The sequence below is a fragment of the Triturus cristatus genome, chromosome 2_1, assembly GCF_964204655.1.
Source record: "Triturus cristatus chromosome 2_1, aTriCri1.1, whole genome shotgun sequence".
In the NCBI taxonomy this organism is placed as follows: Eukaryota; Metazoa; Chordata; class Amphibia; order Caudata; family Salamandridae; genus Triturus; species Triturus cristatus.
In genome coordinates, this window is record NC_140581.1 from 239,381,104 (window position 1) to 239,399,327 (window position 18,224).

The 18,224-nt window shown below is 46.2% G+C and overlaps 1 protein-coding gene across 9 annotated transcripts in view; it reads right to left on the reverse strand.

Moving 5' to 3' along the window:
• ZFR (zinc finger RNA binding protein) overlaps positions 1–18,224 on the reverse strand; it is a 526,018-nt gene that overhangs the window by 361,862 nt on the left and 145,932 nt on the right. For all 9 annotated transcript variants that reach the window (XR_014970026.1, XR_014970025.1, XM_085630635.1 and 6 more), the window contains 2 exons: positions 4,662–4,856; positions 360–639 (listed from right to left, as the gene is read on the reverse strand). Coding sequence is in view for 7 of the 9 variants with exons in the window: in XM_085630635.1 (XP_085486761.1) it covers positions 360–639; positions 4,662–4,856 (475 nt within the window). In the remaining 2 variants the exon portion in view is untranslated. The remainder of the gene's footprint in view (positions 1–359; positions 640–4,661; positions 4,857–18,224) is intronic.

The window sequence follows — 18,224 nt, forward strand, 5'->3', positions numbered from 1 at the left end:
ATTGCTCATTTTAAATATTGCAATAAAAGACCACTCTTAAGGCAATACTTACTTGACTGTTTCCCACTCCTTCACAACACTAAGTAAAAGTGGTGTACAAGAATTGTGCATGTCTATCCAGACTTTTTATAAATTCCTGCTCCGGTAAAGTATGATCTATTTTCTTTTGTCAATGTTCAGAGCAACATTAATCCACTATCTAGTCATATGTCTATCTATATAGAGCACAGGCTATTAAAAGTTCATTTAATTCAGGATGTAGTTCTGCTTCCACAAAAAGGAAACATTTTAAATGAATTATTACAATATGTTAGCAAGGTAAAAACAAAATCTGAAATGTAAAAAGTAAATCTACTTGCCAACAAAGTTTATTTTGGGAGTAGTTATCTTCTTGATGATGGTGTTTGCAGAGCTTCCAGATGCTGTACTGCTGGCTGAAGCACTAAGTGATGAGGTACCAGTACTACCAGTAAGTACTTTTGTCGCAGTAGAGGTATTTGCAGTTGTGCCACCAGTGACAGCACTTGCAGCGGTTGATGAAGCTGATTTGGAAGCACCTGTAGACGTTCCAGATTGACTTATAACATTTGGTTCAGTTGAAGGGATGGGTTTGCCAAGTTTTGTATGTAACTTAACCACCTGTTGAAAGAAGAATATCCCAGAAAAAAATATTTATATCCCAGTTTCACTTGATCTCAACATTTTGAGAGGACAAGCAATGGCTCACCTACATTTGATTTTGGTAAGCAATATATTTTTTAAATAAAATGGGAAAATCGTTACAATACAAAAACTGACATTTATGCTATATACGGCCAAATTGGGAAAGAGAAACTGCATGTTAAATGCAATAAAAAGCATTAGTGAGAGCAATCGTTTTCAATTCGAACTTCACATTCGGATCTCATGGTATGTTTTATGTAATTCACGGAATAGTGCATTATCCTGCCTTTATTTGCTATTATTTGTAATGTCAAGGTATGCAATTCATTTTATGGATTTCTTTCTTACATTCTTTTCCTTTCTTTTAATAAAAATGATTTGAATTAAAAAAAAAAAAAAAGCATTAGTGAGACTGTGCAGCTACACAGCCATGTGCCCTGTTGAAATGAAGGTATACTGCAAGATCTGGTAAAGCAGTACCATCTGGTGCTGGAAATTGTTTCATCAACAACTGAGGTTTCCCTCCAGTGAGCTAAACAGTCCTGCAAGCCCTCCCAATGTGCTTCGATCAATTTTAGTTAGGATGTCCACAGAGAGCTCTGGTTACGGGATGAAACACAAATTCCAGTACAGAGAACACTCTGATGGTCATCTTATGATGCCAGAGCCAATCAGCCACAGTGAAGGTTTTGTACGTTCCTTCATTCACTGAGAAACATCCTGTCCTAATTTTGCAGCCTTCTAACCTCAGCCTCCCATCAGAACAGTTCAGACCGGTCAAGGAGTGGTGTGAATTGGCTTAGACTGGTGACTCCAATGTGCCCACAAGGTCAATGGATATTGCCACAGCACAAGAAAAGGGTCATAGGATAATTTAATTGAGATGGGGGACCTACATGAGGGGAAAACTAAATGGGACGGAGAAACTACCCAACCTGCATAGTAAAGCTGTATCAGGGAGGAGGGGACAAGGAAGAATGGATGAACAGGCTATGGGGGTCACAGATGGTCATCACCAGTTTAATACAAAGGAAAATACCCATATAGCACAGTAAACAAAATTGGCAAAGGACAGCCATCCCTCTAGCTGGGTGCACTATAGCACTGATGAGGGTACAGGTGCATGATCTTGGTACACCTACAGTGTCCCAAGTCATTGTAAGCGCAGTAAAGCCATAAAGAGTATATGGTCTCGGAGTAAATGGTAATTACGAACGCCACAGCACCATGATGGCTTTACTGATATCTTGGAAGCTTGGTATCAAATTTCTCAGCATATTAAACCCACACTGATGCCAGATGAAGAGGATGTGGCGGAAGGGGCTAGGGTAGTTTAGCTCAAATCTGGGGAATCGGGTTATAATCTCGGCAATGAAGCTCAACATCCTGTTATTCTGGGCATTTCACCTTCTCTCCCCGTGCCTAACAAAAAACGAATGTGTCCTTGAGTAACTAAACTGGTGCCCATGTAATGCGCTCCGATACCAGATACCTTTGGGTCAAGTTTGCGCTATATCTGGACCCCTGGGTCGAGAGCCTCAGGCTCTCGGGGTCCTGAAACAAAGCACATCCTAGGCAGAGGTGCCAAGCCTCCTGCCCCAGGATGGGCTGGGTCCACGAAGGGGAAGCTTCAAAGGCTTGCCGCCTTTCGTGAGCTTCCCCAGGCCTTTTGGTGCTCCCAGCAACTGGCTCCTACCAGTTCTGACCCTCACTTTGGGAGGGAAAATCAGCAGGAAAACCAAGTGATGTTGGTGGGGGAGGCGAGGTCAAGCACAACCCTCAGTCCCTGCCATCTTTTAGATGGGGGGGGGGCCCCAGCCAACAAGAGTGAGGCATAGGACTCACCTCCTACAGGAGGGTAGCATAATAGGGGGTGTGCCCACCCCAAGGAAGGGGCACATTGGTCCCAACCTTTTACTTACCTGTTAACGGCCCTAAATATAGTAATTAGGGGCACCAAAAGAACCTTGCCTCCTCAGACAAGAAACCACAAGAAGAAAAGAAAAGGAGGGATCGAACAGCCGTGCCGAAGCTAAGAAGGAGGACGCCCACTAACTTAGCCCACTGACTTGGCCCACTGACTTGGCCCCAGCCCTACTGGCCTGTCACACCTCGAACCTGCAGGAACGAACCTCCGGTGTGTCCTGCAGTCAGCAACCTCAAGAACCCCAAGGACCTGCCCTGATTTCCAAAGAAAAGACTGTCTCTTGTGAACACCGGATTTGATCACCCACAGACTCCAGCTCCTGCGAAATCCGGGAGTCTGCACAACTCTGCACCAGACGTCCACGGCCTGAGCGGCCTAACACCATGAGTAGGTCTCCCCAGCGATCCTGACCAGAGATCCGGTGATCCCGGACCTGCCTCAAGCCTCCAGCAGACGCCTACAGCCTCAATCCAGAAGGCCCTCCCCCTGCCCCCCCCCCCCCCAACCAGGAGCTGGTAAGAAGATCCGACATCAAAAGGCACCCCATGCCCCACGGCCTTGGGTGGCCCAACCGACTGCTTCTAACTAACCTGCAGCATCCCAACAACTTACCTCTCCAAGTGGTGGTCGCACCCAGAAGACCTTCGTCCCCGAGCCTGCAGTGTGTTTGCAAACCCGAGACTCCCCAATGGGCTACTGACGTTAGGGTGACTACACCCTTGGTGTGCTAACCCCATGTCGGGGAGTGGGCACAATCACTAATCCGGATTGGAGAGTGCCTGCCATCTGCAAGATGGTGGGCATCGAAGAGTGGGCTTCACCTCGCCTCCCCCACCCGCTGGGTAGGGTTGACACAGGTGGCCACATCATCTGGGCTGCTTTTTTCCAGGCTGTCTTCCCGCCAAAAAGGAGGGTAGACATGAAGGAGGCCTGCTCCTGATAGCAGGATAGGCTGGGGGTCACGTTACAAAGGCAGTAAGGTCTTCGAAGCTTCCCTGCCACAGATGGCTCTTGACCTGGGGGAGGTGTGAACACTACCGCCCAGGTTGTTTCTGGGCTCAGCGAGCAAAGGCTCCCACACCCCTGGGGTCCAGAAACTTGTCTCGTGGTGGCAGCCTGATGTTTACCAGTCAGAGAAAACACCAGAGGCTGGTCGTTTTTCAGGGGGCATCTCTAAAATGCCCTCTGAGTGCATTGTTCAATAAATCCCACATTGGCATCAGTGTGGGTTTATTATACTGAGAAGTTTGCTACCAAATTTCCCAGAATTCAGTAAAGCCATTACGGTGCTGTGGAGTTCGTAATGACAAACTCCCAGACCAGGTACAGTTTTGGGAAAGAACACATGCCCTAGGAACATGATTGCAGGGTCCCAGGGCACATCAAGTCAAAGTGCAACAGAAATCTGGCAAAACGTGGGGGGAGGTAGCTGCAACAGAAAACCAGCTTCCTACAGTAATTGTGCAAAAAAGGGCACTTTTCTACAGGTGCCAATTGCATAACAAGTGTCCAGTCATTCTCCGGAATACATCATGAAAAGCAGCAGTGTCCCATCGACGCCAGAAGTTCAGCAGGGATTTCTGGTGGAGATGCAATGAGAAGGCGCAAAACGAGGTGCATCAAAAGAAGGCTCTCTGATTCAAAGAGGTCTTCAGACTAGGCATCAATCATCCGAGGTCACTGGGTTGAAAAGCGCAAAGGCTGGTATTAAAAGTCACAGCATCAACAATGGTGGAAGGATGGGACAGTCAGCTGCAGGGCAAGAAAAAGCATAGCCCTTGAAAACAAATATTCTAAGGACTAACTAACTACCTCTAGATGAATTCTCAATATCTTTTTTTTACTTTTTCTATTTTATTCTAAGCACTCAGACTAAAACGGAATTGTCCAGCTTATTACTAATCCAAGAAATCTTATCAGTCTCTTGCAAGATCCTCAGGACTAGTTTTAAGTAGCATTTTTTGGCTTACAGTGTAGTAATGTAGTATTAGAAATTAATTTCCAAGGTGCAAGAAGTTTAACAATTAAAAGGGGATTTTTTATTGAAAAAAATATACAAAATTCTGCTTACTTTCTGGTGCTTAGCCCCTCTTATGTGAGCAGCATATGCATCTGCTCCTGTACAGGAGACATCACAGAGTTCACAACGTAGCTGATTCTGTGTCCCACGAGCAGCTGCACTGGTACTGGTGGTGGTCGACTGAGACGCCTTTAAGGCTGCCTCTTTCTTCTTGTGTTTTTGCCCTTCTAAATGTTCTTTGTAAGTCTGCAAAGATAAAAAAAAAAGATACTATTAAAAATCACATAAATTACCACATACAATTTATACAGAGCACTACTTTACTGCATTACTTAATGATTTTAGTGGGAAATTACACCGGTCAGTTTTTAAATGAATGTCACATTTTAAAGTCTCATAAAAGCATTTGTAGGTTTCTATTAAACAAAATGTGGGAGTCCTGCAACTTCACCAAGCCCAGATCAAATTCATAACCGCTAAATGACTAGAGTGCCAGTTTTAATATCACCCTTTACAAGTGACCACAGGCACATAGAAGCCTAGTTTGACCAGTGATAAGGAGTGGTAAGATCCACCACAGTAAATGAAGAAACAGAGAATTATCTGTTACCATCGACCTGCAGCTTGTTGCTTATGTAGATTCAGGCAATGTAAACGTTGTCAATCTCAAAGTCTCTGTTTCAGCCTAATGTACAGCTCATCCTTATGGTAACCTGGAGCCAATCATGCATTGGGCTACAGATCATTTCTCTCCACCCCATGTCTGTGTGCCCAAGAACAAATCTATAAAATGTTAACCTATACGCTCGCCTTCCACTACTTGGTGAAATGGTGCGTCACTGTCTGTAAAGTAATGGATTTCATTAACTGGAATAATACTAGGGAAATCGTATCTTTAGAAGTGTGTGACAACCAATACAGCCTTTATTGCAGCTTAAATACCTACACAGTAAAGTTTCCTGAAGACGATATTGCTGATTTACCTATGTCAGCAAGCAGTGTTGAGATGAATGTCTTGAGCATGGCCTAGAATAGATGTGCTGCATAAAGATATTGCTAGATAGATCTCCATTTACTTTCACATTAACTCAAATCAACCACTTTGGTTGTTGAGTCTAGCAGAAAAATGTGTTCCGTTTCAAGCATCTTACATAATCAATATTGGGTTGGCACATTCTGAATGAAACGGGAACCAGGTGGAAAGTGCTACTATAAAAATAGTTAAAAGGGCTCTTAAGAGACAATAACATAGCTAGGGTTAATGCAGCAAGACATCTGCCCCTTGGGAAGGTTTAGTGCACTCAGTGCATCATATGATGGCCTTTCTTGCACCGAAGTGCATAAGAATTGTTTTGCCCTGTAAGCATCTATTTGTGGCATGTAGTGCTGCATACGCCTGCCATCTAGTGTTAAGTTCCAAGCTGTGAAACAGGTTTTTCTTTCGACTCACAAAGTAGAGTGACTCCTCCGATACGTGATATTGCGCAAGGGCATTGACTACTTTGTTAGATTGTTTTTTCGCAGGCGAGTGAGAAAGGGGTGTAAAGAAAATGTAAGAATAAAGCTGTACATGCAAATAGAAGTGTGTGTATAACGTAACTGCAATGGCCGCAAGTGTCTGGGAAGGTGGGAGGGCCCATGTGAATCTACAGCACTGACTACCACGAACAGATGCATACAGGGTAAGTAATTGAATCAGTTTGAAAGCATGTGTGGCTGTAGATGCACATGATCTGCATAGACTGCAAAAGAACCAAAAGCAAAATTGGCATATAGTGGGGACCAATTGCCTAGCGACAAATCTGTCACAGTAACACAAATCAATCACTAGTAGGAATATAACCATTTATCACCAATACAAGTTTATTATTGAAAAAAAGGACTAGCTTGATAACTGGTACTCTTGGTACTCATACCTGCAGGCAACAAACAAGTTGATCCATAGGGCATTGCCTTTGGAGAGAGGATGTGGGAACCTAGGTGACGTTTGGGCATTTTGAGTTGTCAACTGTGGCGAACAGATCTATTTCAGGAAATCCCCATTGTTGAAAGTATGGAAGGAGAACTTGGGGATGAAGTTCCCCCTCGTGTATTTGCTGCCTCCTTCAGCTGAGGAGATCAGCAATCTGATTAACTCCTGGAAGGTGTTATGCCAGAAGATGAATCTTGTGATGGATTAGCCAGCTCCAAATGCTCTGAGAGACGCGTGAAAGTAGGAGAGTGTCCCCTCCCCTGATTTTGCACATAGTACATAGCTGTCATATTGTCCGTGAGGACTAGGACAACTTTGCCTAGGAGAGGAGACTGAAAAGCCTTCAGCGCTAGAAATACTGCTAGAAGCTCTAGATAACTGATGTGGAGACGTTTGTGCTGGTTGTCCCAGAGACCCTAGATTGTGTAACAGTAGAGATGGGCACCCCAACCTATGAGAGATGCGCCTGCTATTAGCAAACTCTGTGGAAGAGGGTGGATAAACGGCCGCCCTTTCGATACATTTTGTAGTTTCCACCACTGCAGAGAGCGATGGGGGTGGCTGTCTACCAACACTAGGTCAGTTAATTGACCATGTGACTAATTCCACTGACATGCTAAGCATTTTTGTAGAGGACACATGTATAGTCTTGCATGGTGCACTATTCCAATACATGATGCCATAATTCCTAGCAGTTGCATGAAAGTTCTGGCTGGTAAGGTGTGATTGACCTGAAACGGTTACAGAAAGTTGAACGCTGTGAATTCTGACTGCTCTGGGAGAGGCTAGAGCTGTGTGAATGTTGAGAGCGGCTCCTAGATAAGACTATCTGTGAAGGCTGCAGGTGGGACTTTTGCACACTGACTGTGAGAAAGTGCCATCTTTCTTGCATGGTATGCCCCCACTTTTTGCTGAATGTGCTTTGACTGAGTGTGCATTGACTCCTGCCAATCAAGTGCTCAGGGCCTATGTTCCTTCCCTAACAACCAAATTGGCAAACCCAGACCATATGTCAGCCCCTGGTAGATGGTACCCTAGGTACTCAGGGCCTAGTGACCAGGGAAGGCCTCCAAGGGCTGCAGCACTCATTGTGCCACCCTTAGAAGAGAGACACACACACACACACACACACACACACACACACACACACACACACACACACACACACACACACACACACACACACACACACACACACACACACACACACACACACACACACACACACACACACACACACACACACACACACACACACACACACACACACACACACACACACACACACACACACACACACACACACACACACACACACACACACACACACACACACACACACACACACACACACACACACACACCCCCCCCCCCCCACGCAGGCTGAGTGTCTGGGTACAAGACAATACAAAGAGTCGACATGGCACACATCCCTGTGTGCCATGCCCACCACATACACTGCCCTGGCATACATTAGCCACCCCTCTAGCTGGGTGCCCTATGCCAGTGGTGTGGGCACAGGATCCCTGTGCCCCTACAGTACCCAGGTCCATTCCTTGGCACGTAAGTGCAGTGCTGCCATTTAAGAGTACATGGTGCTGAGAGCTCGTCAAACACGAACTCCACAGCACCATAATGGCAACACTGAGAAGTTTGGTATCAAACTTCTCAGCACATTAAACCCACACTGATGATCCCTGTGCCCCTACAGTACCCAGGTCCATTCCTTGGCACGTAAGTGCAGTGCTGCCATTTAAGAGTACATGGTGCTGAGAGCTCGTCAAACACGAACTCCACAGCACCATAATGGCAACACTGAGAAGTTTGGTATCAAACTTCTCAGCACATTAAACCCACACTGATGCCAGTATGGTATTTAATGCATCAAGCACCCCAGAGGGCATCTAAGAGATGGCCCCTGAAACCTAACCTACAATCCACGTCTGGTCTGAGAGGCTGCCTAGGCTGCCACACAGCAGACCTGTTGCTGGACCACTGGGTAGGAGAGCCCCTGCTCTCCTGGACCTGCAACAATGCACATCCTGGGTGAGGTGCTAGATCTCCTCCCCCAGGGTGGGCAGGGGGAAGCTTCAAAGGCATGCCGCCTCTGTGAGCTTCCCCAGGCCACTGCAACCCCCCACTCTGGCGGGAAGCTTGGCCGGAAACCCCAAATAAGGAAAGGGGATGTGCCAGACTGCCAACCCCACCCCTCAGGTGGGGGACGCGAGGTGAAGCACATCTCCGGGCTCTCGCCATCTTGAAAATGGGAAGCCATGCCCAATCAGGACTAGGCTACTGCCCCCCTCCCACAGGAGAGAGGCAGGATAGGGGGTGTACCCACCCCAGGACAGGGACCCATTGGTCCCTGCCCTTCACCTACCTGCAACGCCCCTAAATCTAGTATTTAGGGGCACCGTGAACCTTCTTTCCCCAGATTCCAGATTCCGAAATACAAAGAAGAGCAAGAAGAATGAAGACCTGCCCTGCAGCTGCTAAGAAGAGGAAGACACCAACTGATTTGGCCCCAGCCCAATCGGCCTGTCGACCCTCGAACCTGCTCCTGGTCCAAACCCGGCATCTCTTCTGGCCAGCAACCTCACAAACCCCGGAGGACCTGGCTACCTTTTGGCTCTAAGCACCTGGGACTCCCATGAGTAGAGGCTCTACTCAAAATATGCTTCTAATCCCTGGCATCAGCCCGGCACCGCGAACCCTTCACACTCTGCACGCGCCAAGCCTGGCCTGTGCCGGAGTGAACAAAGACCACGAGGACGACCCCATGGCGACTGTGATCCCGAGTCCGGCACCCAAGGACTTCCCTCGACGCTCCTGATGACGCCTGCAGCCTCAGAACCAGGGGCACCCCCAACCGCGATCAACGGAGGGTAAGATTTCCCGACACCAAAAGTCACCCCTGCACCCCGCAGCCCCCTGTGCCCAACTCCGGGGTACCTACCTCCAACTACCCAACTTACCTCTCGAAGTGGTGGTGGCACCTGAAGAATCTTCGTCCCCGAGCTTGCAGTCTTGTTCTAACCCGAAGCTTTCCCATTGAAATCAATTGAGCGCCCGAAGGCTCAAAAGCACCCTGCACCCAGCCGCCCGAGTGGCCCTGGCAGTGTAACCTCTACAGCTATCTACTTCCCCATTTGCCCTGAGCAAGTGACCAGGAGCCCAGCTCCCACAGCCGCGTGGCCTTCTAGTCAGCAGCCACCAACCAAGGCCCCCCTGCCTCCCATAGGAGAACATTGGGCCGAACTCTCTCTGCACCCGGCTGCCCCTGTGCCGCTGAGGGTGTAACAACTGTACCTACCTGACCTTGGGAGACCCCAGAGTCTATGCCCAGAACCTTAACTCTCCCAGTTGAGTACTTACCTTAAAGCCAATAACTCAATTTTCTCCACAGGGTAACATTGACTGGCTTTTTACTGAAATTTCCTCTAAGTGTGGACTTTTCAAAAATGAAAATATTCACCAAAAATCAGCCGAGTAACGAAAACGAAAATACTCACCTGCTATTAGGTGAGTTGCCAGTGCTGGATCTTGGTGCCCAGCACTGACTCACAACCGTGCTTAGCAGTAACCCAATTTTCTTCCATAGGAAACCATTGACTGTTTTTCTGTGAAATTTCTTCTAAGTGTCGATTTCTGCAAACTTTAAATATTCTTTAAAAATCGTATAAATTGTGAAAACGTAATTACTTACCTGTTTTGGATAAAGGTCCCAGTACTGAGTCTAGGCACCCAGTACTGGATTACAAAAGTAACAAGAACATACTATACTTGCAACTTGAATTTTCTTCCATAGGGAATCATTGACTGTTTTCTATGAAATATTTTCTAAGTGTTAACTTTTAAAACAGCAAAATGTTGTCTAAAAATCACAACAGCAAAACTAAGTCGACTTTTATCACTTGATTCAAAGTACTGACCCAGGACTGAATCTGGGATCCAGTCCTGGAATTCCAAAAGTAATCCTAAAAGTAATCTGTTGCAAATAACTTGAAACTTCCATTGAACTCAATGCATGATGGTGTTTAAAATTGTGTTGCCTATAGCAACCACTTGTAACTTTCTACAAAAGTCAATTGCATATTGCAAAAGTATTTATATAAAGCATCTCATTCTGAGAAAGTATATTTTAATACCCATTGTTGGTTCTAAAATAAAACAAGCATATAAAAACCATTGGCCTAGTGTTCAGTTATTGAGTGTGTGAGACCATTTGCTGATTGAGTGTGTGCAACAAATGCTTTACACTGTCCTCGGATACTGCTTTACTGCTCGACCAAGACACCACTTTAGAGAGTAAGGTTATATCTAACTTTATCCTCTGCCAAACCTCTGGGGACTGTGAACTCTACACCCTGTACTTATTTGGGAACAGTATATAGAGAGCCACTTTCTCACACGGACCATGAAACCAAATTGGTGGAGTAGGTTCAGTGTGTTTGGAGTATGTCGCAGACATTTGCGGTGCGTGCTGGCTTTGATGAGCCAGTGGTCTAAGTACGGGAAGACGTGAATTGCGTTGTCTAAGATGAGCTGCTACTATTGCTAGGCATTTGGTAAAAACCCTGGGAGCAGTAGTTACCTCGAACGGGAGTACTTTGAATTGGTAATGTTTGTTTGCTATCTCTAATTTGAGGTATTTGCGATGAGCTGGATGAATTGGAACGTGAAAGCATGCGTCTTAAGTCTAGTGTGGACATAAAATCGCCTTGTTGTAAAAATGGAAGCATCTCTTGAAGTGTTACCATATGGAAGTGCTATGACAGTATGTACTGGTTTAACATTCTGAGATCTAGAATCAGTCTTAAGGAGCCATCCTTTTTTGGGATTAGAAAATAGAGGGAGTAAACCCCTGGACCTTGGTACTGTAATGGAACTGGTTCTATGGCACCCTTTAATAGGAGCGATTGCACTTCTTGTCCGAGTGACTAAGTCGTTTGGAGGATTGACGGTATGCTCCAGGAAATAACCATGTTGGATAAAGCAGATTACCCATTTCTCGGTGTAAGAAGTTTGCTCCGTATATACTATACCAAAGTGAGGTATAGTGTTCACAGAGTCCAGTGGAACCCCAAAGGTAGGCAGAAGTAAAATTTGATGGCACCTCACTCTAATTGTGGTAGTGTGGTCGAGCAGTAAGGCAGTATCAGAGGACAGTGCATTTGTTGTACACTCAGTCAGCAAATGAATTCACACAGTCGACAACTTCAGAACAATTGTTTTTGTACAAAGGTATTCTTTTAGTTATTTTATTTTCTAGAACCAAGCAAGACTGGCACAGGTAAGCAATAAATACTTTACAGTAGTAATGCAGTTTGTAAACAGTTTGAATTGCAATTGTATATGCACTTTGATTCGACTTTGTAAATACAGTACATAGACTTGAATGAGCTTTTCAGTAAAATACCAGGTAAGTTACTTCTTGGATTACTTTTCTTACACAGAATAGTCTACCTAGATACTACTCTGGGACATTTCCTGTAAACAGATAAGTAAAATAGTTTTTGTTAAACAGTACAATTTTAAAGAAAAACAGTCAATGTTACCTATGGAGGAAAACAGTGTTATCGGTTTTAAGGTAAGTATTTGGTAGTGGGAGTGGAGGTTCTGGGGGTAGACTCTGGGGTCCCGCAGGGTCAAGGACTGTGAGAAAGTGGGTTTCTGTTGCAGTAAACTCCCCCCCCCCCCCTCTTTTAGGTCTAGTCTGAGACAGCGCATGCGTGGTCTCTTCGAGACATTTAATAAGTGGCTTTCAAAAGTGCCACCAGAGGCTTTTGCTGGCCTCAAGCGTGCTATTACGCGCACTGGCACGAGCAGAGGCGCCATATGGCTTTCCTCTTGCTCGTCCAAGCGTGCGTGCCTTGCTTCAATGCCCCTCCACCTTTACAGGAAAAGTGCTGTGATTTTCTGGTGTCTTACGTTTTGAAGAGAATGTTGTTCTTAAAAGCGATAGATGGACTTTCCAGAGAGAGTTTACAGTACTGAAAGCATGCAATGTGTGTTTCACTCCGCACAAGCAACTGTTGTACAACACAGGCCTCTGACCATTTGCTTCACATTGGAAACAAGGAAAACATACACTTTTGTGACTCAGACACAGGTATTCTGCACAGAGACAAACGATACAAGGTATGACCACTGTGTGAACATGCATGCAAGTCTTTAAACTAACTGCAGGATCCATGTAAACAGCCGATGACATTAACACAGTAAAACATCCAGACTCCATTCCTGCTTGCAAACCTTTCTTGCACAGCCAATGTCTTAGCACCTCCTTGCTGTTTACTCTCCAGCAGCCTTTGCATGAGTGGACGCTTCCAGTGGCATTCACGAAGCCACACCTAAGCTCACTCATAAAATAATGCACATATTTGTGAGAAAGTGGCTCTGTATATACTGTTCCTTAATAGGTACAGGGTGTACAGAGTCCACAGTCCCCCAGGGTTTGACAGAGGCTAAAGTTAGATATAACCTTACTCTCTAAAGTGGTGTCTTGGTCGAGCAGTAAAGCAGTATCAGAGGACAGTGTAAAGCATTTGTTGTACACACTCAGTCAGCAAATGGTCTCACACACTCAATAACTGAACTCTAGGTCAATGGTTTATATAAAAAATATATATGCTTGTTTTATTTTAGAACCAACAATAGGTATCGAATAGTTTACCTGTCGGTGTAGTTTTGCAGCTTGAAGATCTTTCTGGATTCACTATGCTGTGCATTATTCCGCGATCTGGTGGTTGGGTCCGGATTCGTAGTCTCTTGTTTTTTTTTTGTAGCCCAGGTTGGCGTCGACGTTCCATCATTGGGGCGCCATCTTCGGGTTCTTTTCTTCCCTTCTTTTTAGGTCGAGGACTACCGGTCTGCCGAAGGCAGAACCGGAAGTCGGAAGATTTAATGTTTTCTAGAGTGGCTATTTAGCCCGCCTCTCTTTTAGCTTCTCCTCCATTGGCTGGCTTCCTAAACGGAGGCCAGCCATTGGAGGAGAGAGCCGTCCCTCCAAATAGGCTCCGTCTTTTTCAGATTCGGGGGCGTGTTCCTTGCTGTTCTTTCTACTTTCTAGCCACGCCCTTTCTCAGGCGTGTTTTTCTCTCCTCCAGCCAATGGCAAGAGGAGAGAAAAAGAAACACGCCCCCGAATCTGAAAACGCCACTGCGTTTCTCCGAGGCATTTCTGCTTCGCCTCGGAGAAAGGCAGTGGTGTGCTTGTCCTCTCCCCCTGCCCCTCAGTTTGAAGGTGCTAATGAAGCCGTGCGGTGTTGTCACGCAATGAGCTTGTTTGCTGTTGTCTGGCCGTGAGGATCCATCCGTGTAACCACTAAGGCAGGCAGCCAGCAGCCGATGGTTCGGGATTAGAATCTCGTATGATCAAGGACACCGAAGGCCACGGAGTACAGCCCTTAGTTCTTGTTTAGTAATCACGCGAAGCTCCGAGTGCCCTGCCCCCTCGATTTCTGCAGCTGAAGGCGGCACAGTAACAGGGCATGGTACGGGTAAATGCGTTGCTTGTTTTTTTATTTGATCAGAAAATGCTTTAGTTTATCGACTGAATTTAAAATAAACTATTTTCGCATAATGTAAAGTAGTAGGCCGTTTAGAAGTGGAAATTTACTTTAGTTCACAAGACGTACTGAGGCTTTTTATGTTTCTCACCTGGTTCCCGGAAGAGGGCGAATTGGAGGTTTGACCGGTGTTCGAGGAAAGAGCCGTTTAGGCGAGTTTAATTTGAACAAAAGACATGCAATTTGCTCCAATAACTATTGGCGGGTTATAAAGTGATGAAGCGGAGGTGGTGACAGCGAGAGTGCGCCGAAGACTTGTGCTTTACCGCGCATCCTTGACGCAACGTCTCCCTCACGCACCCATCAATTACTTAAAATTGCAATCAATTAGTTGCCGCCATTGCTCCCAGGGCTGGGGATGGGCACTGCCTTCTATGTAGTACTCTCGGGTGAAGGGGGCTGCTAGGTGCTTCCCTTGGAGCCTCGCCGGGTGGAGGGGCAGATCCCTAGGGGTCTGAGCCTCCTGCTGGACCGCATGCGAGCAGCCCAGCAGAGGGCATCTCTGCCTTGTCCTCGCTCTAAGGTGGCCATTGTATGTGTCGAGCAGTGCCCTGGGGACGCAGCGGCCCTCGCGCTTTTGTTCATTTCAGATACAATCGAAACCGATGCCTGGCAGCTACAGCCAATCCCTAGGACACGCTCTGCTCAAGTTACAGAAGAAAAACGAAGGGAAATAAAAAAGTTACGCAATACATTATTTCATTTTATCCTTGTGTACACGATTATTGAAACAACCCAACAGGACCAGTAACTTGACAATAAATATGGCTTTCGGGGGAGTAGTAAATACTTATCGAGTTACTTTTGAAGAGTACGAGCTAACGGCCACTGGGAGTTATTTTGTTTTTGAGAGGGTAGTGTTAGTTTTAGTCTTGTGTGTAGTGTTGCGCTTTCATTTCCAATGCGCACGTTAACCTTGCGAGTTGCAGCCGAGAACTCGGGAGCCCAGTGCGTGGTCCACAACCACCCCCCTCCCCCGAACACACTCCCACAATTCTGCGGGGCCCGGTGCGTCCTCGAACCCTGCGGGCACGGACAACAGGGCCCTGGTGCTTAGTGGGGCAGGGTGAGCTGCCAGCCGTTCACGGGCAGCGCAGAGTATGCTGACAGGTGGATCGCAGGTCTGTTGCGCACGCGGGCTGCACAACCCTTGACCATGGGCACACACTTGGAGATGCTTGGAATGATCATGAAACAGCAGCAGTAGCGGTGCATTGAATGTGGATTGCTTCGTGAGTGAATGCGTATGATCATATAGTAGTGGGCTGTGTTGCACTACGAACACGAAATGGTGCGGTTCATCCCCTGCCTAGAAATGCAGACGGGCCATTCAAATGTCGCGATCAGTGGACGCGGGAAGGTAGGGTCTAGGGAGGCACAATTTTATTAGCAAAAACAAACGACCTGTTGAATTGCTATACCTGCTACCCCTTCAAAAGCCTACACGAGACAGGAGTCCCTCCTTCATGCAAAGCCCCTCCCCCCGCAACAGCACGTTAAAAGAAGGGCAGCATGCTCAAACTAGTACGGCAGCCCAGGTGGTCCGTGTCCCTGCTGCTTCTGTGGGTTGGGACCCTGCAGGTTAAACATACGAAAGTCACGGAGCTCTTGCTCCGACTTTCATCTCTTTGTGGTGGATAAAGAAACTAGTGTCGTTTAGTTGGGGTAATACTAGTCACTTAAAGCTCTGTAGAATATTTTCTGTTAGGTAGCAGTTTACAGCGCATTTCAGAAGTTCTTGTCCCTACGCCAGGCTCCTTCCGCTAGGCATCACATTGCTGGTGTGAACCGGGTTGTTTTACAATATCTAAAAACTCAACTTTCTTTCTTTGGCGTAACAACGATCGGAATTGACCAGTCCACGCTTTTCTTGTTAAATTGTGTTTTTATTTTATTTTCAGAAGGGCACCGCTTCACCTGAACGTCAGGAGAAGTGTTAACAATAAACTCACAAAAATACGATGTGATGCTGCTTTTGTGAAGGGTTCAAAAACGTCTACAGTTAATAAATTAAATTAATCGGGGTTTCTTTGTACATAAATATGTTTTGCTAGGGTAACTATGATATCTACAACACAGCAGGTGATACAGGAGACAGGTTTACAACGCTACACAGAGTGCAATCTTTTTTAAACATTTCAAATATACAAAGCTCTGTTCTTTACAACAACAGTATTTACATAGTTAAACTATCACAGTTTATTGACTCGAACAGTCCATATTCTAGCCGTGTAATTTCCCTTTGGTTTGATATAAAAACCTTGGTTGGTCTATTGACAAAGAAGGTAGTAAAAATAACTTTAAAAAACAAGGTACACGCTTTGCTTTAAGTGCATTGGTTACCTTTAAGCCTCAACTGAACTTTCCCTCCTGCAACCGACAACCCCCTTTGCCCCCAGACGATATGCAAATTGCTGAATCAAAAATTTAAAAATACCATCCGGGGCTCCCTAAGGATCAACATAGCGTACCTACCAGGAAGGTGTACATTCGTAAACTTAAAATCAGTGAGAGTAGGAATGAGCACTTCAGCCAAAAAAAGTGACGTTCTCGGCTAATCGCCGCCTCAAAGGAACATTTGACATCATTGTGCAAATTATTTAAAAATATACTTAGTATTTTTTTTTGTACTCATGAGGATGCTATTAATGAGGCTGGGCAGAGATTACGTTTCCTAAAAGTAGCAGCTATGGGCTGGCAGTCCCGGCGGCCTCGCCACTGTCCATGTGATCGCTCGTGTCTGGCTGCAGTCAAGCTGCTTGTCCGCGCTCGGTGTCCTCCCGCAGGGCTTTCTTCTCGCTGTTTGTGCATTTCCTGTTTGGTCTCTGGTTGCGTCCCGGGTCAGTCTCTAACACACCTCCTTCCCGGCGCCGGGCCCAGGCAGGGGGCTGAGCTGTGTTAGCTGGGCGGCGTGCTCCTTGGCCATATGCAAATCAGTCTTGACCCTGTGCCTCATGGGAACAGTCCAGCCCGAACTCCCAAGCCAGGTCCTCCCTGGACCAGAAACAAGCATCCTAGGACCGTTTTTGGGGTTTCACCCCTCTTCAGCCAGGATAGCTTGATTCCAGTGGCACAGTGAGCCCAGGACCCACGTCTGGGCATACCTGGCGCACTTAGGGCGAGAAAGCAAAAGACACACAATTGATGGACGAAATGCAGAACAAATCAAAACATTCACCCCAGTCAAGAGATCTGGGTTAAATCCATCATTCTTTTGCTCACCCTGCCACCCCAGTTTAGACCTTACCATATGCAAATCAGTCTTGACCCTGTGTCTCATGGGAATAGGCCAGCCTGAACTGCCAAGTCCTCCCTAGACCAGAAACAAGCATCCTAGGACAGGTTTCGGGGTTTCACCCCTCATCAGCCAGTGTGTCTGTTGCAATATACATTATCAGCCATGGTTTTCTGTTCATCTGAACTTCTACGCTTAGATGTGGTCAAAATATATATTATTTTTACATTGTGGTAACTGTTGTGTTGACTGTGTCATTGGGGTTTCTTATAGACCACAACTATTTTAGAACTCTATAAGAAAGAATTTTTTTTTTTTTTTTAAAGTCCATCTGCCTAAATGAGTTTGACAAGCTGTAGGAGAGTAGGGTCTGCTATCCTATGGTCACCCCAAATTTTTGTTTGCTTTTTGCTTCACTGGTTTTTGACATATTGAGGCGGTGGGCCTGCCAATCAGACCCCCAGCCTGCTGTTCTCTCTACTAAATCTACACTATGCACCCTAGGTGCATAACCAATTAGAAGTGGATCACCCTGTCAGCCCCTGTACCAGTGTACACTAGGTACCCAGGGCATTGGTGTACCCAAGGCCTGCCAGGGGCTGAAGCATGTATTATGCCACCCCAGGCTTGGCCTAACAATTTGACACAACTGGCTGATCACTCAGCTGGGGTAAGTTGGTGTAATCACCTCTTACTTAGGTGTAGTATACCTATACCTAACCTTAAATGGGACACCTGGTAACCTATAAGTCACTCCTATGGCAGGCCTTAACAATCCTGAAGGCAGAGTGCTTGGTTCCATGTGAGATGGTGCTCTGGCATGAGCTGAGCCTGTCT